The following is a 22,703-nucleotide window of genomic DNA, read 5'->3' on the forward strand; positions in this document are numbered from 1 at the left end:
GCACCAAAACTCTTTTTGGGTTAGAACCAAAAAAAGACCAACAACACAAGAGTATAAGAAATCAAAGACAGGAGGCTGGAGAGATGGCTCAGCGGTTAAGAGCACTGACTGCTCTTCCAGAGGTTCTGAGTTCAATTCCCAGCAACCACATTGTGGCTCAGAAACATCCGTTATGAGATCTGGTGCCCTCTTCTGGTGTGCAGATATACATGGAAGCAGAATGTTAAAAAAAGAAATCCAAGCCAGGCAGTAGTGGCACATGCCTTTCATCCCAGAACTCCGGAGGCAGAGGCAGGCAGATCTCTCTGTGAGTTCGAGACCAGCCTGGTCTACAAGAGCTAGTTTCAGGACAGCCTCCAAAGCCACAGAGAAACCCTGTCTCAAAAAATAAAAAAGAAAAACAAACAAGAAATCCAAAAGCATCAGGCACAGTGGCACAAAGCTGTCATCCCAGTAAGAAAGACACAGAGGCAGGAGGAACACTGCAAATTCAAAGCCAGCTTGATCTAAATAGTAACTTACAAGCTACCCAGGGTTACATGAAAGATCCCTCTTTTTTAAAAAAAAAAAAAGGGGGCCGGAGAGATGGCTCAGCTGTTAAGAGCACTGAATCTTCTTCCTAGAGGATCCAGGTTCAATTCCCGGCACCCACATGGCAGCTTTAAAAAAAAAAAAAAGAAAAAGGGAAAGAGAAAGAAAAGTAGTAGTAATAGTTCTGCCAGGCTTGGTTGGTTATGCAGCCTTTAATCCCAGAAATCAGAAGGCAGAGGCAGGTAGATCTCTGAATTCAAGGCCAGCCCAGTTTACCTAACTTCCAAGCCAGTAAGGGCTGTGTAATGAGATCCTGTCTGAAAAATCCTTGGCAGCCAAGACCTAAGTGGGAATCCACACCCCAGGCCAGGAGCTACAGCCAACCCAGAAGAGTTCCCATGCTTCCCACAGACATTGCTGTACACTAGTTGAAGTAATAATAATTAGACACACAGAAGTCAGTTCCAGGATCCAAGTTCCATACGGCAACCACAAATGTTGGCAGATGCTTACAACAGTGTATGTGGCCCTTCTTGATCATAAAAACAAAAAGATATTCAAAACAACAGAGTGTGTGTGTGTGTGTGTGTGTGTGTGTGTGTGTGTGTGTGTGTGTGTCTGTGTCTGTGTCTGTGTCTGTGTGTGTATGGGTGTATGGGTGTATGGGTGTATGGGTGTATGGGTGTATGGGTGTATGGGTGTATGGGTGTATGGGTGTGTTAGGGTGGAGGTGACCATCAACAAAAAGTCTTCAGGTGGAGGAGTTGTGGGTATTCAGACCAGACACCATTCTGAAAGTCAGGCTAGGTCTAAAGCTCAGAAAGGAAATGGAAATGGGAGCCAACAGTCACTGTGCCAGGTTGAAAGCACAAAACCATCAAGTTTGTAAACACCCTTGTCTCTAAACTGCCAGCCCCATGGGAATAAAACAGGAGCTATCACTTGCAAAATGCATCGGAGGGCATACTGACAGACTGACATCTGTCATTCTAACCTGCACAACAAAACAGAATCATGGCCACTTTACAAATGAGGAAACAGAATCATAGAGATCAGGGAGTCTACTCAAGGTCACAAAGAAATGGCATGCTGGCTAGTTTTATGTCAGGTTGACCTAAGTTAGAGTCATTTTAGAGGAGGGAACTTTAGCCTGGCGTTGGTGGTGCACGCCTTTGATCCCAGCACTCGGGAGGCAGAGGCAGGAGATCTCTGTGAGTTTCAGACCAGCCTGGTCTACAAGAGCTAGTTCCAGGACAGCCTCCAAAGCCATAGAGAAGCCCTGCCTCGAACCCTCCCTCCCCCCACTTACAAAAACAGAAGAAGGAACCTTAACTGGGAAAATATCTCCAGATTGGCCTATAGGCAAACCTGTGGAACATTTTCTTTTCTCCCCCCACCCCACCAGTCTGTTTCTTTCTAATAAATTGACAATTAGATTTCCAAATTTCTGAAATAGCCAACAGAGCTCCACCAAACTGCTGGCCTTGATTCAGGGCCTTGGTACATTTTCTTGAATGATGATGATTGACATGGAAGGGCCATGGTGGGCTTATGGTGGGCAGAGCCACCTCTAGACAAGCGGTGCAAGGTGCAGTAAGAAGGCAGACTGAAGCTAAAGAAGCCATTAGGGACAAGCCGGTAAACAGTACCCATCCACTGCCTCTGTGTCAGTCCCTACCCTGACTTCTCTCAATAATGGAGTATGACCTGGGAGTGAAACTTGAAATAAACTCTCTTCACCCCAAGTTGCTTTCGGTCATGGTGTTCTACCACAGCAGCAAAGGCCTAACTAAGAAAACAATTATAAGTAAACAGACTTACTGAGTATCTGCTCTGTACCAGGGTGTCAAGAATATTCTGAACTTTCAAGACAGTAGCAGGGCTTGGGATATACCTCACACAGGACGGGATGACGTGGCAAACATGACAATATCATTTATATTTATGTAAGGAAAAAAAGAATAAACAACTGATTTCCAAAGTCCCCATGCCATTCCATCACCTAAAAGCCAACTATCCTAGGCTTAAAGGATAGAAAAGGCCCCAGTCCCTTCATCTCTATCCAGTGGAGTCAACCAATACATGTGGGGGGGAGGGTGTTTGAGTAGGATTTACTGACTGCATGGCCTAAATACAAAGTAAGAGATAAAAAGATAAGGGTTTTTTTTGCTTTAGTTTCCTCGGTAAGAGAGATCAAAATCTGGCTGTGGAAATAGTGAGATGGCTCAGTGGGTAAAGGTGCTTGCTCAAAACATTAGAACCTGAGTTTGATTCCGAGGAACACATGGTGAAAGGAAAAAAAACAACTCCCACAGTTAACCTCCATTTACATGCTGTGGTACTTGCACACACACATACTCAGTAAATGTAATGTGTCTTTTTTAAAGTAATCATGAGAATGCAATAAAATACTGATTTGCTTAGGATGACACCTGATATATGCCCAATAAGCATAAACATTTTTATGTTGTTGTTATCATCATCATCACTGGGAAGAAAAGAAAGGGCCTTCAGATTAGTTCCCACACATGTAATTGCCCATAAACACCCTCTGACTTGACCATGCCTTTCACTAATGTACTGGGGAAATTATTACTCTCTTCACCCAAAGAAACCCCTTAGGCTGTCCTTAAAGTCTATTATAAACCTTCTGAAGGAAGAGACTTCATAACCTTGTATGGTAATATATTGCTTATGATCTAATAAAGCCACTGAAGATCAGAATGCAAAGCTAGCCACACTAGTCAGACATAGAGGATGAGCAGGGGTGGCACACATTTACTTCCAGGACTCAGGAGACAGAGGCAAATGGATCTCTGTGAGTTTAAGGCCACCCAGGGCTACAGGAGAGAGAATCAGTCTAAACGACAAACAGAGCTCACGCCTTTAATCCCAGAACTAGAGAGGTATATAAGATAGGAGCAGGGTCTCAGGCGATGTCTCCAGGCACGCTGAGGACAAGATTCCCCTTCTAGCCTTGGTAGAGGTAGGAGCTCTCTGGTGGCTTGGCTGCTTTGCTTCTTCAGCTTGAACCCCAACATCTGTCTCTGAGTTTTTATTATTCCTTCTACAACCCTGTCTTCATCTTCACTACCCCAGAACTTTATAAATAGCACACAGCACTGTACACATAGTAGACTTAAACTGTATAAACCAGACTTAGACCACATCAAAATTTTATGGTCATCAAAATAGGAGAAAACTAGGAAATATTCTCTAGAAAAGCCCACCAGGAATTCCTGGCATCTAGCACCTCTCTTTGAAAAGAAGAGGGCACTTAAGAAAACAGTGCTGTCATCCTGTGACTATACCAGATTCCACAGTCAGGCCCCCAAGTCTTCCAGGCTGCCGGGTAGTCACCATCCAGACCAACAATGAGGCCAGAGCCAGCCTGTTCCCAGGCCACTGCCACTAGGCAAACAGATGCAGGCATACCATGTGTTCCATGCAGATGCTGATCTCGCCGTCACTGTAGAAAGCCCCATAGAAGCCCACGATGTATGGGGAGTTGCACTCATGCAGCACCTGCAGCTCCCGGATGATCTGGTTCCGGATTGCGGGTTTGATCTCCAGATGAATTAGCTGGGGAAGAGAAGTGAGGGGAAAGCGTTTAGGAAGGGGGGTAAAGCAGAAAGCCCTTCTTCAGTGATTTAAGTTCCTAAAGGTAAGAATAGAAACAGCTTTTTGGTTTTATTTTTAAGGTACTGATGACCAAACAGAGCCTTGCACATGCTATGCAAGTACTCTACTGCTAAGCTATATTCCTGCTCTCTACGTACTTTATTATTTTGAGAAAGGATTTCACTATATTGCCCAGATTGGCCTTAAAATCACTCTGTAGCTGAGGTAGAGAATTCACAATCTTCCTACCTCAGTCTCTCAAACACCTATTGTAGGCATGAACCACTATACACTTGGAAAAATAAGCAATTTTTAAAATTGTTATTAATTTATCTTTGTGTGTTTGCATGCACACAAAATGTATGTGTATGTGTGTCCAAGCACATGTGTGAATATAGGCACCCTCATGCAATGGTGAACATGTGGAGGTCAGAAGACAACCCCAGGTGTCTATCCTCACTACCCATTTGAGACAGCTTCTTCGTTTTGTTTTTATATTTATGTGTATATTTGTATGCCTGAGTGTATTCATGTGTACCATGTGTGTGCAGGATCCCTTGAAACTGGAGTTACAGATTGTTTTAAGTAGCCATGTAGGTGCTGAAACCAAACCCAGGTCCTCTACAAGAGCAGTAACTGCTTTTAACCCCTGAACCACCTCTGCAGCCCCTGTCCTCTGTTTCTGTGCTGCACATGCAAAGCTAGTTGGGCCACAAGTTCCTAGCCCATCATGGGAACACTGAGATCACAGAAACTCATACTACAAATTGAGCTGTTACTTAGGGTCTGGTGATTTGAACTTGAGGACTCACACTTCCATAGCAGGCACTTTTACCTACTTACTAAGTCACCTTCCCAGCCCCAAACAGGCCATTTTAAAAACCAAGTTCCTATTAATTCAGGGTTGAAAATCAATGCACGGGCAGGTGTTAGCATCAGAGTTGCAACCAGGAATTAGCTACAATTTCAGTCTTGGCTCCAAAAATGGTGATCAGAGAAAACACCCATCTTAAGAACAAAGCTATGCCAGGCAGTGGTGACGCATGCCTTTAATCTCAGCACTTGGGAGGCAGAGTCAGGAGGATCTCTGTGAGTTCAAGACCAGCCTGGTCTCCAGAGCTAGTTCCAGGACAGCCTCCAAAGCCACAGAGAAACCATGTGTGTGTGGGGGGGTGGGGGGCGCTACATGGAAGGCTTACTCCAAAATTACCTGAGGAACTAAGAGACAGGGAAATGTGGCCTTCAGGACATGGTTCATAGTTGGGCTGTGGTATACAAAGGCATGTGGAACTGTGGTAGGATAGCCTTAGTCACCCAAAAGACTACTTGACTTCAAGAACCTGATAGGATTGATTTAGCCAAAACCTCAGCTGCTCCCTAATGTGTTTCAGCACTGTCCCTTGACCCAACCAGGAGACAAGTGACAGACACATTTAATGTTTTTTAATAAGGTCAAGGCATAGACAATAAGTATGACATGACAATTGATGAGCTCAAACAGTTGACAGGAGGTAATCAAAAGGTGGGTCCCAAAAATGGGTGCTGTTGGAAAAGCCAGAAGGAATAGTACAATATAAACACAGGGATGTCGGGCATTGGTGGCAAATGCCTTTAATCCCAGCACTCGGGAGGCAGAGGCAGAGGCAGGTGGATCTCTGTGAGTTTGAGACCAGCCTGGTCTACAATAGCTAGTTCCAGGACAGCCTCCAAAGCCACAGAGAAACCCTGTCTCGAAAAACCAAAAAAGAACAAACAAACACAGGGAGAAGCATGAACATGGTGATCTAAAAACCATACAAGAACATAGCCCTTTTACACAGGGCAACTATGTTTCCAAGAGACAACCAATGGTAGACAGGAGAGGGATTCGGCTCAAGACTGAAGCCATGGAACTCAGCTTTGGCCTAAGCATCAATCACAAGGGCTGGGTGTAAAAAAGCAGCCCCTTGGGCTGGGTGTAAAAAAGCAGCTTGTTTTGCACTTGACAAATGTATCAGGTGTCCTTCCCATAGCACACAGGAAGTGAAAGAAGAATCAATCAGTTATTCTCCACTCTAGGGATGGTGACTATCACACTGACAGACCTTAGTATTTCCCACAGACAAGTCCAAAATCAAACTGAACCAAAAAAGTACTAAAACCCTCTTCCTTCCACCCATTCACAGACTCCCAGTCGATAATCCAATTAGCTGTTTATCTACACAAACTTACCTTCCTGGCCATAACTAGGCCAGACGGCTTATGGGAGACCTTGAATACCACTCCACCGTTGCCGGCCCCCAGCTCACTGATCTTCTCAAAGTCATCATCCTTCAGTTCTCCCACCTTCTGCTTCTGGGTCAGAAAGGCCTCAAGGCGCTTCCGCTGCTGCTCATCAAGCTCCAGCTCCTCCAGCTTCTTCTGCAAGGCCTCCAGGTTGGTCCTGCCCAAAGGAGTACCAAGGTCAGCACAGATCAGACACTCTGCCCTGCATTCCTCCACCTTACGGGCCAAGCCCACAGGGACAGCAAGGAAGGCATTAATGGGGAGGTTCTACTCACCAGGGCTCTGTCCCATTTTAACCTGCTTTACTTCTTACGAGTGGATCTTCCTCATTTAAGAAATGAGGCCCTGGATTTCTCAATATGATAAAGGCCTACAGGAGGAGCCAGGGAATCTACTAAAAGTGAGAATGAGCCACCTAAACTGCTTTAAAATACCAGTTTAGAAAGTCTCACTAAAGCTCTTGATTGTAGCAAAGAAGCAACATTGCCATTTGGTTAAGTTCCTTATTTTTCAAGGTCACAGTGGGTTAAGTCATACCAGTGGCCTGACTTACTCTTAGGGAACTTGCAGAGATAAATGTTTACCTCAAAACTGACCCAGACTTAGTAGGTGAGAGGGTATGATTGGAAGTCACAGGGTACCTTCAATCTCCTCATGCTCTATCCAAGATTTATTTGTTCACAGCATCTTTCATTTCCTGTTTTATGATTTAATTGTCAAATATCATGTTTATCTGTGGCTTGTCCTTCTTATGCTAGAATATATCCTTGGGAAGGATTGGTAACTGTGCTGGATTTTGTTGTTGTTGTTGTTCTTTAAACATCAGCAATCAGAGCAATTAGTATCAGTACTAGATCCACATCACATACTATTAACATAAATAAATAAATAGCCTCACTGGTGACTGAAGAGATAGCTCCACAGTTAAGAGTACTTGCTCCTCTTCTAGAAGATAGGATTCAGTTCCCAGCACTCATGTCAGGCTACTTAGAACCACCTGTAACTCCAGCTCCAAAGGATCCAATCTATACTCATGTACACATACCCGAACACAGATACGCAGAAATACACATAGTTTTGAAAAGCATCACTAGAGCCTTTAATCCTAGCACTTAGCAGGCAGAGGCAGTCAGATCTCTTTGAGTTGGAGGTCAGCTTGATCTACAGATCTAGTTCCAGGACAGTTAGCTCTACACAGACAAACACTGTCTCAAAACAAAACAACAACAACGAAATACACCCACAAATTTTACTTTTACATGGTACACATGTCTACATCTCTTGACTCATTCGTCGTGTATGTTCCTATGAGTACAGTTATACACAGAGTACAGGACACCTGTGGAAGTGTTGGTCCTCACGGGCCACCTTGTTTAAGGCAGGGTCTCTTGTTCTAACTGTGTACGACAGGCTAGGTGGCCCACAAGCTCCAGAGATTCTCCTGCTTCCACTTCCCATCTCACTGCAGAAGCACTGGGATCACAGACATGTACTAAATAATCCAGCTTTATGTAGGTTCTGGGGGTTCAGTCTTTGAGCTTATGTGGTAAATATTGTTCCCCACTGAGCCATCTACTCTGCCCCTCACTTATCCTTTAAAGCAAGGTAAACCCCTCTGAGTAAGGATGTGAAACAGAGTATGAAATACCCCTATGATTTCCAAGTCCTGATTTTGTGGAAGTGAAAAAGTAGACATATGAAGAACAAGTCCAGTCTACAATTACAGGCTTTCTCATTCCCCCAGTCTTACTGCTCATCTAATATGACAGCAATTCGGGCTTACTGAGTATTTTATCAGCTTTTCCCTGGTCTTTAAAGAAAGACAAACAGAAAAGCACTTTGTTTGCAGCTGTATTTTATCAGTCCATCTGATGTAAACACCTAAGCTACCACGACACCAACTGTACAAAAGGGCTTGGGAACCAGCTATCTTGCAGAAATCAAGTGGGCATGGCAGGAAGCAGTTACTAGCACAGAAGGTGGTGTGCCATGGACATCACAGTGTGTATATACATATATATTGTATACAGTATTCTGTCTGCATGTATCCCTGCAGGCCAGAAGAGGGCGCCAGATCTCATTACAGATGGTTGTGAGCCATCATGTGGTTGCTAGGAATTGAACTCAAGACCTCTGGAAAGGCAGCCAGTGCTCTAAACCTCTAAGTCACCTCTCCAGCTTCCCCCACCCCCATTTTTTTAAAGATTTATTTATTTATTACTATGTATACAGTGTTCTGAGCCAGGCGTTGGTGGCACACGCCTTTAATCCCAGCGCTCAGGAGGCAGAGGCAGGCGGAGCTCTGTGAGTTTGAGACCAGCCTGATCTACAAGAGCTAGTTCCAGGACAGCCTCCAAAGCCACAGAGAAACCCTGTCTCAAAAAAAAAAAAAAAAAAATACAGTGTTCTGCCTGTATATATACCTACATGTCAGAAGAGGGCACCAGATCTCATTAAAATTAGTTGTGAGCACTGATGTGGTTGCTGGGAGCTGAACTCAAGACCTCTGGAAGAGCTGTCCATAGTCTTTACCTCTGAGCCCAACACAGTGTTTCTGACAGAGCACTAAAGAATGTTCAGTGAAGCTTCTTGGTTAATCTTGTGAGTTGGTAAAGAGATCATCCACTGTGTTTCATCTGATTTCATTCCCCAGTCTAAACAGATGACACACATGACAATTCAGGATTTTTACACATCAGAATGCTGTTTTCCCCCCAGGTATGCCAGTCAAGGTAGAAACACAATCCTCCACTCTTCCTTCACACCCTCTACAGAGGCCAAGAAGACAGGGAGACAAGAGACTTCATGGTTCAAGCATATAGGCTGATTCAACATATACTTGGGGCAAGAGAAGCCACAAGATGACGTCACTGGCTCTCCTCACAGAGTAACTCTGGGGATAGGATGATGCCATGGTCTAAACTGTGTACACCCTCCCATATTTACTCATGGATGTGTATGGAACAGGCTGTTCAAAAGGTAATTAAGACTAAAAGAAGGGATAAGGGTAGGATACTAGTCAGATAGGCTCAGTGGCCTCCTAAGAAGAGGAAGATAAGCCCTCTTGCGCAGTACACACAGTGAAAGGCACACAAAGAGAAGGCTGTCATCAAACCAGGAAGATGACCTTCCCTAGAACCCTACTGATCTCAGACATCCACCTCAACAAGTATGATAAAATGAATATCCACTGAAGCCACCCAACAGCCTTTTGTTAAGGTGGGTGAGGAGCCTGAAGCACCTGGTCACCATTCTCATCTTGCTCTATATTTAGTTAAGTTTCACAGTGCCCTAGTCCCTCGGTTGTGAAACTGAGAGCACATGTTAGAAGTTAGGGGTGCACACACTCTTTGGTTCCCCACTCAATTCACCCCACTGAGGGCCCACTGGTGGCCTCATTTAGAAACATGTATCAAATACAGACAGACACCTTCCTCCAAACTTAGGTGACATTACAGCTGCCTAGAACGCTCATGGGGTGGGGTGGGGGAGGCACACATATAGAATGCAGAATCCAGAAACTGTTGTCAAAAATAAATAGGCTAGCCTAGAGGAAGGTGGCTGAAAGAAAACACACTCTTCCTAGCACTGTACTATGTGCTTACACCTATGAAATCATGTGCCAACAACCCTACCACTAGAACAGAGGAGCAAACTCAAGAACAGTCAGGTGGAGTAAATAAATGGACCAAGGCCACACAGCTGTACGTGAGCAGCACAGTCAGGACTCAAAGCAGGAAGAGAGAATTGACCTTAGCATGAAACCTACTCCACAAGTTCCATACTTCAAAGGAGGCAACTTCCATCCTAGGCCTCAATGGCATCCGAGGACAGCACCCACATAAGACCCTTTGTCTCAGATACAAGTGCATCCTCCTGCACAGCAACCTGCTAAGGTCCCACAGGAGAAAAACAACTCTCCTCTGAACTAGTTCATGCCAGTAGAAAGGCATGCTGACTCATCACTTGCCTAGCTCTGCAGAAACAAACTACAGTAACTATTTGTGATGGCAGATACCTATATTCTTAGCACTCAGGAGACAGATGCAGAAGGATTGCCAGTCTCAAGCTAGCCTGGGCTACACAGTGACACTCTGTCAAAAATCCAAGAAGAGGACCTAAGAGATGGCTCAGCACTTGGCACGAAAGCCTGGTAACCTAAGTTCTATTCCCAGAACAGATTTAATAGGGGAGAAGAGATTGGAGAAGATAACAGGGTAGGTACAAGTTAAGTTAGCACCTTCTGGGAGAAACCAGGTCTTTGGGTTCCTCCCTTCCTTACCTCCATACTGGCTTTAAAACCTCCCTTATCAGCTAAGGAACTTTCCAAAGTCCTAGTCCCACTAGACCCTGCTATGATGGTCAGGAATGCTGGCTCCCTGGGTGTAGGTGGATAAATAAGTGTTGTTAAATTAATGTTCCACTAGCACTGATTAACAAACAGTGGATCTCTGGAAAAAACCTTGCCAGGTCTCAGATTTCTCTTCTATGTACTGTAACTGTTTCATGCATACCTTCACCAAGGCTAGCAGCACATTCATAAGAAGTCCTGAAATTCGAACCCACTTTTAAATAATGGTAAGACAGTGGATACAAGAGAGTGAAAGCAGGGGAAGCCAAGGCAGCAACAGCAGGATCTGAAATCACTGCCTTCCCTTTCAGAGTTCTTAAAGTCCTTCAGTACTTTTAAGTCTTTCCTGAGAATGAAAGGTAAACCAGTGGATCTGATCCTGGCAGCAACACAGCTCCTACTGCTCAGTGGAAAGAAACCAATCTGAGGCTGTTATGCAGGGTCACATCCTATTACACAGGGAAGTTGGTCCACAAGCCTTGTTTCTCCCTCTCAAGGTAAAATGCTTCAAGCAAAGGAAATGAGAAGAGGTCCTTACTCCTGACCCACATCACAAATCCACAAAGCTCAGATGACAAGAACTTGCCTCCTTTGCAATCATTATTTTTAAATATTTTAACTGATTTTAAGCAAATATGACACTGGAGATTTAAAAACAAAACTAGAGCTCCAACAGCCAGTATCTTCCCCCACCACCACCACCACCATACACACACAGCCCACCTTCTCTTCAGGGACCAGCTGTGATCCACTCAAACCCACTCAATTTCAGCAAAAACAACACAGTGAAATGTGAATTCTGCACCCTGGTTGTCTAACAGTAAACACAAGTTCAAGAGATACAAGAAGATTATGGGTTTGAAATGGCAATGCACATAAAAACAAGGGTTGTCACTTGAATTTGGAAACATCGGAGAAGCACAATGAAAGGCTGATCCTCTGGATAAAGAACAGCTCTTCTCTCTACCCCCAACCTGATGAGCATAATTATAATTACACTGCCACACTGGGGTGTTTCATTTGTGGATCAACAGTTTAAATTAAGCTGCAAGGGAGAGACCTTAAAGACCAAAAACTGGATTCAATCCTCATTTTACAGAACAGGAAACTGAGGCCCAGAGGGGACAAGGTGGCAGAACTCTTTTCTTCTTTTTAAAGCCCCCACCCACCCAAGAAAGGGTCTCACTTGTAGCCCTGGCTGTCCTGAAATTCACTATAGACCAGGCTGGCCTCCAATTCAGAGATCTGCCTGCTCCCACCTCCCAAGTGCTGGGATCAAAGTCGTGTGCCACTATGCCCAGCTTGTTTTGTTTTTTAAGATTTTATTTATTCATTTGTTATGTATACAACATTCTGCTTCCATGTATATCTGCACACCAGAAGAGGACACCGGATCTCATAAGGGATGGTTGTGAACTAGGAATGGAACTCCATGTGGTTGCTGGGAATTGAACTCAGGACCTCTGGAAGAGCAGTCAGTGCTCTTAACCTCTGAACCATCTCTCCAGCACCCCCCAGCTTGTTTTAGGTATTTATTGAGACAGAGTTTCATGTAGCTCAGGTTAGTTCTGAATTCATTATGTAGCCAAGGCTGGGCGTGAATTCCTGATCTTCCTGCCTACACCTTCCAAGTGCTAGAATTACAGACAAGCATGACATCAAGCATACAACTTTCAAGACCTCATACTTCCCTCTGATAGCTACTGAACTTAGAAGCTGTCCTAAGGACTAAATAGTGTGGGGCTATACATGGTCTAGACTAAAGAACTGGGGTCCTCAAGCTCCAGACACAAACCATAGTTGCATGCCAGCACAACCAGCCTGATGAGGGTAGGTGGCAGGCTCTATCTTTGCCAAGAAACTGCACTAAAGACAGGGCAGAGGACAAGAACCAATCATTGTGCTGGAGGGAAGATAAGAGTCCCCACACAGGGGACATCTCACTAGAGAACCCAAGGACCTGTCAAATTTCCCCTGGCCTATGATGGTATGAAATGCTATTGCTTCAGGAAACAGGGAGAGAAGAGAAGAGGAGAGAGGAAGAGAGATCCCCTTCTGCAAACACCATCACTATCTTTAAGATCATGGGCAAGTCACTTTTCTGGTTCTCAGTTTCCACACCCATACAGGAAAGGATATGAAGAGAAAAAAAATCGGGAAAGCTATCTGCCTGTCTCTGAGCTCCGTGTGTGTCAATATGACAGCAAGCAAAGCATGTGCAGAATAAGGCTGAGGTTCTCAAGATGAGGGGCTGAAGAGCTCCACTGAGAAAAGGAACAAGAAAACAAAAAGAAATAGCACCATCAGTCTCCAAACAGTCAAGCCACAGATGTCTGGGTACTGCAGGTTAGTAGGGCAAAGAGTAGTTAAGGCAGAAAAGGAGCATAACAGTCTATGAGGGATAATAAATACATCTGAGTAAGCACTGGGAGGAAATAGGATTTATGAAACCAGTACTGGTGGAGCATAAAATTAAAATTCCCATGTTTATATTTATGTAACAAATAAATAATCTAGGGGAAATGTATGATTGATTTAGATAATATACCTTTTTAGTCATGCACTGAGTCATGTGAGCATTAGGGGCAACCTTGCTTCAAAGGCTTTTTTTGTTGTCTTTTGTTTGTTTGTTTGTTTTTGGTTTTTCAAGACAGGGTTTCTCTGTGTAGCTTTGGAGCCTATCCTGGCACTCACTCTGGAGACCAGGCTGGCCTCGAACTCACAGAGATCCGTCTGCCTCTGCCTCCCGAGTGCTGGGATTAAAGGTGTGCGCCAACAATGCCGGGCTCTTTTTTTTTTTTAAAGATTTATTTATTTATTATGTATACAGTATTCTACTTGCATGTATCTCTGCAGGCCAGAGGACACCATATCTCATTATACATGGCTGTGAGCCACCATGTGCTGGCTGGGAATTGAACTCAGAACCTCTGGAAGAACAGGAAGTGCTCTTAATCTCTGACCCATCTCTCCAGCACCCCCGCCCCCAAATTCTTTTATTTTGTGAGTATGAATGTTTTGCCTTAATGTATGCATGTGCACCAAAAAAATTTCCCTAATGCTCACAAAAGGCCTAGATCAGAGTTTTTTGGTTTTTTTGTTTTGTTTTGTTTTGTTTTTTAACGTAACCAAGATCTGCTAATTTTGTAGAGATAAGAGATTTGGGTTGAACTAAGGAATTGGACTAAGCAGATAAACAGAATTTAGATAACAAAAAGAATGGGAAGCCAAGTGTGTTGCCTCACACTTTAATCCTAGGAGGCAAAGGTCAAGAATTGCCAAGAATTTAAGGCCAGCCTAGGCTACAGAGTAAAACCCTATCTCAGGAAGAAAAATAAGGAGGGGAAGAGAGAAAGGGCAATTACTAGCGTAAATTATGTAAATTATTCTGCAAAAAAAAAAGATAAGGAAAAGAATTAAAGTAATCAGTGGGGCAGAGTGCCACTAGCCTTTATCCTAGCACTAAGCATGCAGAAGCTCTGTAAATTTAAGGTCATCTGGTCTAACATAGCAGGCCAGTCAGGGATACAAAGTGAGACCTTGCTTAAAAGAAAAAAAAAGTTGTGAGCAGGGAAAATATGGCTTAAAAGAAAAAGAAATTAAAAAAAACAATAGGGCAGTGGTGACACATACCTTTAATTTGGGAGGCAGCTGCAGGCAGATCTGAGTTCAAGGCCAGCCTGGTCTACAGAGCAAATTCCAGGACAGCCAGTACTATACAGAGAAACCCTGTCTCAAAAGGAAAAAAAGGAAAGAAAGAAAAGTTATCAAGGTTATACAGATGTTTATCTTCCATTGAAATCAGGTAGCTTCCAAGCCAATAAACAAACTTTTACAAAAGCCAAGAAAACAGATTTAATTAAAAAGAAGTAACAAAGAGTAATATTCCTATTCTCTTAAACAAAGATGACAAAAATTTACCCTGGGAATTCAGCAGGATTCTGCAATCACACAAATTACCTCCCACAACATGTTTTTTGAAGACAGTCACACTAAGACATATACACACACATCCTGGAGTGATGGAACCACGCACTCCCATACATAGGCTGATCCCGAATACTGAACAATATTCTGAATCAGAAGGTGGCATCATGCTGCTGCTTGAATACAGTAACAGCCCAGAGTTCCTTCTCTTACCTTAGAGGACAAAATTAACACCAGTGAAATAATTCCTAAAGAATTAATATTCTATAGAAATACAGAAAGGAATTAAAAGTTTTGGAGTAGGCCGGGCGTTGGTGGCCCACTACTTTAATCCCAGCACTCGGGAGGCAGAGGCAGGCGGATCTCTGTGAGTTCGAGGCCAGCCTGGTCTCCAGATCGAGTGCCAGGATAGGCTCCAAAGCTACACAGAGAAACCCTGTCTCAAAAAACAAAAAACAAAACAAAACAAACCTTTTGGGGATATCAAAAGATGGATAGCAAAAGAGACAGGATAATCTGATAAAAAATTAAATTTAGATGCAGGGATGAGCCTCTCAAATACTAGGGCATGGCATTCCTATTAATTCACTTAAGACCAGGAACAATTATGTTACACTGTAGGCTCTGGAACACCATATTTTGACTTTTCCTCCAAACTATGATGAAGTGCACCTGTCTTTCGGGCAAAACGCCCTTGGCTCATCCTTGACACCAGGTATTTCCCTGTTAGTGTCTATTTCCAGAGGTAAAGGGGAAAAAGTAAAATGTGAGGAGGAACTCCCAGGCTGACCCTCTCAAAGGGTATGAGGGAGAAGGAAGAATACTGCTGAGAGACAAGGTTCCCTGGCAGAAGCAGGAAGCAGTAAAAATAGTGTTGGCCATAAAGGATCAAAACTAGTACTTTGGAATAGAAGGGTAGTTAGGAGGGCCCCAGGGTGCTAAAAGGGAAGAAGAGACCAAGGGCAACCCAGATGGAAAATATAATAAGTAAGTTATCTTCCTCAACAAAGCCCATGAGCCTGGCTCTGTGGGAAGGTGGGGCTGGCTGTTTCTTAAGAACAAGCTGGTTGGTGACAGCCTTAGAAATACTCATTTCCTGTTCTTGAGAATCTGAGTAAAGAATCCTTAGAAACTGCCCAAGCAAGCCAGGCAGGGTTGGTGGTTCATGTGCCTGTAATCCCTACACTAGGGAGCTGGAAGCAGGATGATTAGGAGTTCAAGTCTAGCCATGGCTACATAGCAAGTCTGAGGCCAGTGTAGGCTACAAGAGCCCTTCCCTCAAAAAAGAAAGAAAAAAAATAAACAAACAAGGAAAAAAAAAGTGTTGTGCTTGGTGAAGTAAGAGTGCAAACTCTTGGGGTTTTGAGGTTTAGATTCCCACCCCCACCCCCACTGGCAAGTGGTGGCATACGCCTTTAATCCCAGCACTGGGAGGCAGAGGCAGGCAGATCTCTGAATTCTTGGCCAGACTGCTCTACAGAGTAAGTTCCAGAACAGCCAAGATTACACAGAAAAACCCAATGTGTGTGTGTGTGTGTGTGTGTGTGTGTGTGTGTGTGTGTGTGTGTGTGTGTGTACACGAGTACACAAACCTGTGCACGTTTCTGACTGTATATATGCCTATGCACCACATGCAAGCAGTGTTCACAGGGGCCAGCAGAGGGCACCCCATCTCCTTGAACTACAATTAGAGATGGTATGAGCAGTCATGTGGATGCTGGGAATCAAGCAGCCAGTGCTCTTAACTGCTAACTGCAGGGCCCAGTTGTGTTTTGTTTTGTTTTGTTTTTGGAAGGGGCAGGGGCAAACAGACAAGGTTTTGCTATGTAGCCCAGGTTTACATACAATTCATGCAATGCACCACCACTTCTGGCTCACACAGCTCTTCAATGAGGGAAAAGATGAAAATGCAATGTAACCACAATACAGCAGCTGGCAGTCAAGTTCCCAAGAATAAAAGGTCAGAGCTCAGAAATCTACGTAGACTGAGGAGACAAAAGAAACACATCAAGTTCAATGTGTCTCTAGGGAGAGGATGTAGCTGACTTGATAGAGTGCTTGCCTAGCCAGCATGAAGTCCTGGGTTTGATCCACATAGACAGTTCAAGACCAAGCTGGGCAGTGATGGTGCAGGCCTTTAATCCCAGCACTAGAAGGCAGAGGCAGGCAGATCTCTGTGAGTTCTAGGCCAGCCTGGTTTTAAAACAGAGTTGTAGGAGAAAGCCTGCAAACCTACAGAGAAACCCTGTCTCAAAATAAAACAAAAACAAAACAACAGGGCTGGACAAATGGCTCAGTATTTAAGAGTACTTGCTGCTCTTCTGAAGGACTAAGTTTGGTTCCCAGCACATCAGGTAGCTCATATCTGCCTTTAACTCTAGTTCCAGGGGATTCGACACCCTCTTCTAGCCTTTATGGATACCTGTGTGCATGTGTGGGCTCACGTACACACACACACACACACACACACACACACACACACAAAGCCAAATTTAAATAGCATTAAAAGGTTATGTCCAATCGTGATCCACTTTGAGAAATCTTCAGTTCTCTAGATCTACATTCTCCCTTACACTCAGGAGCATGTTTGCTACTAAAAAGAGTCCCAAGTCTCACGCCCAAGAACAAATCACCTCTCTGAAAGTCTAACCCAGGTCCCTCTACCAGGACCAGCAGTCGAAAAGTGATTGCTTAGTTAGACATTGAACTTCTTCAACTAAGGGTTGAAAACTACTAGTCAGGCTTCCAAGTTAACAGTAACCAGTTTGACAGAGTCAAAACCTACCTAGAATAAGTGACAGTAGGACACAGAAAAACTTAATTACTAAAATCACACTGGCAAGCTGGGCATGGTGACATATGCCTTTAACCCCAGCACTTGGATAGGTAGAAGTAGACAGCCAACCTGTTCTAATAGTTCCAGAGCTATGTAGAAAACCTGTCTCAAAAAAGATAATTAAAAAAGAAAAATCAAAATGGCAAAGAAAAGGAAACAAAAACAAACAAAAAAATTTTAGATGGACTTACGGGTGAAATGGGTACTTAACACATGTAAGACCCTGAATTCAACCTTCACATTTAAAATAACAACTGGCACTGCTTGCTTCTACCTTCTGAAAAGAAGTGTAAGGTGGGGAAAGAGGTCTCTGTGCTAACAATCCCATGCACAGAGGAGGAAGCAGCAGCAAATGCCTGCAGTTCTAAGCCCCTGTTCTGCTGCTGGGCTCTGCAATAGGTGGAGTAGGTCTAGCAGCATATAAAGGTAGAACTAGAAAAGAGAGTTATTTCACAGAATGAAATGGAAGTTTGCTCTGGGGAGAAGATGAAAAGCAGCCCGAAAGGAAGAAAAGGATGTACCAAACAAAAAGCCACTTAAGTCCAAAGACACCTAGATTTTAGTTGTCTTTATTGCTGTCGTAGAGAACATCCTCCCAATCCTAGACCAAAATATGCAAAGCAGCTTAGTATATTTTGGTCTCATTCTTGTTTGGGGAGAAACTAAAGAAGGATGCCGAATTACATACTGCTTCAAGATGCAGCAAAAACAAACAGAAAAGTCATATGAAGGAAAGGAGTCCCATAACATAAGTAACTGTAAGAATGGAAACTCCTAAACTGCTCTGATACAGAGGAAAACATGGGAAAGGGATGGACCTCCAGTAACATCCATCGAGGGGCTGGAAAGATGGCTCAGAGGTTAAGAGCACTGATTGCTCTTCCAAAGGTCCAGAGTTCAATTCCCAGCAATCATATGGTGGCTTATAACCATCTATAATGAGATCTGGTGCCCTCTTCTGGCCTGCAGACATACAGGCCAGAATACTGCGTACATAATAAATTTAAAAACAAACAAACAAACAAACAAAATCCATCTATACCAATAGAAATGCAAGGACCAAACAGATTTCTTATGAAGCATGCACAGCAGGCTCTATGTGTAAAGACTGGAGAGAAGGGGCAGGGAAAGACCCTGTGATTCCTGCCCTTCCAAGGCAATTATCCGTGTGCAATGCACGTGTAAGAGACAGGGAGACAGGCAGGGAGATAATAGGTAAGCAGGCAGGCAGGGAAAAGCATTTCGGTGTCAGTCAAACATGGAAAAGGATACTAACAACTCTATCTCATTAGATGGCTCAAAATGCATAAAGTGAGGTGGGCAGAGAGGGCTACGGCGGCATAAAGACAATACCCCAAATTCCATGAAGAATGGCAAGTGAAAATCAGAAATGGTAATTTCTTTTTCTTTCTTTGTTTTTTTTTTTTTGGAGGGGAGGGGGTCCAGACAAGGTTTCCCTGTGTAGCCTTGGCTGTTCTTGAACTCACAGAGATCTCTACCTGCCTCTACCTTCCAAGTGCTGGGATTAAAGGTGTGCACTGCTGCCACCACCACCTGGCCTAAGAGATACAGGAAGTGAAAAATGGCTCAGGCTTTGGGCATCTGCATGGCCCAAGTAGCCAAAGAACAATGCATCCAGAGAGTTAAGAGTGGAGGTGAGCTAGACCATGAAGGACCCAACACACCATGATAAGAAATTGGGGAAGGTGAGACTGTATGTTTCTAGAATTTTACTAGGCATATAAATAATGGGTACCCATCATAAAAAAAAAATCCAACCAGTCCGGAATAAAGTAATGCGTCACCTTCCTTCAGAAGACTACTATTAAAGTGTTGAACATATATTCTTCCAGACTCCTTGGGTTGGCTAGATTTTTGTCAGTTTGACATAAGCTAGAGTCATCTGAGAAGAGTTAACCTCAACTGTAAAACTGCCTCCCTAAGGTCCTTTAAGGCAGTGGTTCTTACTTAGTCTGTAGGCCGTGACCCCTTTGGGGGCTGAACAACTCTTTCACAGGGTTTGCCTAAGACCATCTAAAAACACAGATATTTACATTATGATTGGGAACTCCCGAGCTACCAGCCAATGTCTAAAATAAAAGCAGTCTTTTGTTGTTGTTGTTGTTGTTGTTTTTCGAAACAGGGTTTCTCTGTAGCTTTGGAGGCTGTCCTAGAACCAGCTGTTGTAGACCAAGCTGGTCTCGAACTCACAGAGATCCACCTGCCTCTGCCTCCTGAGTGCTGGGATTAAAGGCGTGTGCCACCACTGCCCCGCTAATAAAAGCAGTCTTAAAAAAAGACTATGCCCAGGGGCTGCAGATGGCTTGGAGGTTAAGAGCACTAACTGTTCTTCCAGAGGTTCTGAGTTCAATTCCCAGCAACCACATTGTGACTCACAACCATCTATAATGAGATCTGCTTCCTTCTTCTGGCCTGCAGGCAGACATAAAAACTATATACATAATAAATAAATCTTTTCTTTTAAAAAAAGACTATGCCCTTAACCAATCAAGTATGGCCTAAATTTGTATAGTTATTGCCCAAAATTGCCATGGGACAAGGGTATTCTGAATCTACTATTGGGGCCATCTAAGATCTGCAAGCTGACAATTCAGACTGACACAATATGTGCCTAACAAAGTAGGCCAGGAATGTGTAACAAAGTCCCGAGGCAAAGGATGAAAGAGGAAGGCAAATAAGGTAAAGATCAACTCTGCCAGCAGCTGGGCATCGGATCTGGAACAAGACAGTAAGCAGAAGGACAACCTTGCCCTGTGGCATGGGAACTGCTATGAGCATGTACAGAGAATAGGTAGGGGTGTGTTCTGAATGAATACATAGGTAAATGCATTGGAGAGGTGATTTTGTAGAAGCTGGACCTCATCTAACTTCTTAAATTCCAAATGTAGATGGTCAGAAGCAATTAAAAGACAGGCCAATAGGGAGGAGAGAAAGCAATGATTGAGATTACAAAGCAGAGATACTAGCTGTGGGTAAAATAGATAACTCCAAAATCATCACAACTTGCATTTTCAGGACCTTGGTCACTTTGGATCAAAATTTTACAGGGTCTGCTTGGCTTCAAAGAAGCACATTCTTAGAGCAGAGATGACAAGGCCTGCCCTCTGAGCTCTTCCTCTTCACTTCTCCTCCCACTTCCTTTTCTTCCAAAGGAGAAGGGCTTCATTTACCCACTGGTTTGCCACATCCTGCCTCTCTGCTTCCTGGGAGACGCCTGGTTCTTCTGAAAGGACCATTAACTCTTTCAGGCCCTACCATGAGAAAATATGAATAAGAGGTGAGAAAAACATTCTAAGCAACATAATTACTTAAGGCAATGTTTTGTTTTACAGGGTCTTGCTATGAAGCCCAGACTGTTCTGGAACTCTCAACCCCCTGCCTCAGCTTCCTGAGATGGGATTATAAAACTGTGTCCCACCAAATATGTTAAGAGGAAGTTTTTTAATCAAAAAGTCTTGCTGGGTGATGGTGACACACTCCTTTAATACCAGCACTCGGGAGGCAGAGGCAGGCAGATCTCTGTGAGTTTGAGGCCAGCCTGGTCTACAGAGGAAGTTACAGAACAGCTAGGGCTGTTACACAGAGAAACCCTGTTTCAGGAGGAAAAAAAGTCTAGATCTGGGCATGGTAGCTCACACATCTGTGTTTTAAACACTCAGGGAGTTGAAGCAGGATTGGCATAATAAGCTCAAGGCCAGCCTGGGCTAAGTAGCTGCCAGGAATACAATGAGACTCTATCAATAATAATTAACAATAATTAAAATTTTTAAAACAATAACAAAGCACCAAAACAAACTTTTAAGATATCAAGAGAAAATAGAAGGAAATTAATTCACTCAGGACTGGGGCCTCTAATAATGAACAAAGATCTGCCTTTATTCACTTTTAACTAAATAGATCATAGAGCTTTCCCTATCTTAAGACAGAAGTGAAGGGCAGGCAGTGAGCCAGAACAAAAACCAGGAGCCCTGCTCTCAGAGAAACCAGGAGCCCTGGATCTCATTTCAGGTCTTCACCAGGCCCATACCAACTAAGTACTCAGTCTCTCTGGCCTCAATCTCTTCAAACCCATACAAGGGAAGGAAGCCGAACCATTACGAGTATTTCCACCTCTAACATTTTAAAAGCAGATGTCTACAATCAAGGGAGAAGGAATTCAAAGGTGTTAATGAGAAAAAAATGATTAATATAATTCTGGACCCAAAAATTGCCTGGCTCAGGGAGTTAAACCTTATCAGTGTCAATTTATTAAGGGGTAGGAGGCTTGGTGGGTGGGAACCACAGCTACCTACAGTGAAATTAAGCTGTTCCCAAATGAACACTGCTGAGGTGTGATCTATCCAAAGTGTTAAGCAACTTACCAGCAGCATGAAATCATAAAATTACCAAAACTGTGTTGTTGCAAAAACTTAACTTTCCCTCAACTGTGATTTGCAAAGAGGGTGCAGAGCTGAGAATACTGTGTCTGTGGCCATCTGTCCCATCCTAGTCCCCACAGAGGCGTGAGGGGGAGTGTGAAAAGCCACCAGGTGCCATGTAAATTCAGCCACCAATGTCACATATCCATCATGAGCTCAGCATGTGCAGGTTGCTAGGGAGTAGCAGGAAGCCGGGCATTCTAAGAAGGCTTGCCAATCCATCCAAGCCTTTCAAGCCTTCCTCGAGCCTCCTGTTAAGCCAGGCACAGCACTGAGGACATGCCACAAAACAGTGTAGATGTCAACACCAATACATTCTTGCCAAATGTTTCCCCCTCGAGGCTAGGAAGGAGCTGTCTGCTAAAGAGCAGCAAAGAGAACTACAGGCCCTCTCAATGGCCTGTATGATATGCACAAGTCTTGCAACAAAAAACTGCTTCCCCATCTATCAAGTAGAGAAAGTACATCCCATGCAACAGGATTAAACAGACATGTTTAATAAACAGGGAATAAACAGACATGAAAACAAAATCAATCGCATTGGGCCTAATAGCACAAATACTACATAAGCCAAAAATGAAGTAAAAGTTGGACCTCACAGAGACTAGCAGAGTTGTGACCTCTGGCTACCAGAATCTACAGTCCTATCTTTACTTCATCTCAAGTCTTTAGTCATCAGCACAACTTCTAAATCAGATCCCAGGTGCATCGATTCCTCGGCCTTTTAGCTAAG

At 43.7% G+C, this 22,703-nt stretch overlaps 1 protein-coding gene across 1 annotated transcript in view; it reads right to left on the reverse strand.

The window, feature by feature from the left end:
* Map2k1 (mitogen-activated protein kinase kinase 1) overlaps positions 1 to 22,703 on the reverse strand; it is a gene marked incomplete at its 5' end in the record, with an annotated part of 74,789 nt that overhangs the window by 29,032 nt on the left and 23,054 nt on the right. Inside the window, 2 exon segments of the mRNA NM_001246827.1 lie at positions 3,967 to 4,113; positions 6,364 to 6,574. Of these exon segments, the coding sequence (NP_001233756.1) occupies positions 3,967 to 4,113; positions 6,364 to 6,574 (358 nt within the window).

Source organism: Cricetulus griseus, chromosome 4 (genome assembly GCF_003668045.3).
Source record: "Cricetulus griseus strain 17A/GY chromosome 4, alternate assembly CriGri-PICRH-1.0, whole genome shotgun sequence".
In the NCBI taxonomy this organism is placed as follows: Eukaryota; Metazoa; Chordata; class Mammalia; order Rodentia; family Cricetidae; genus Cricetulus; species Cricetulus griseus.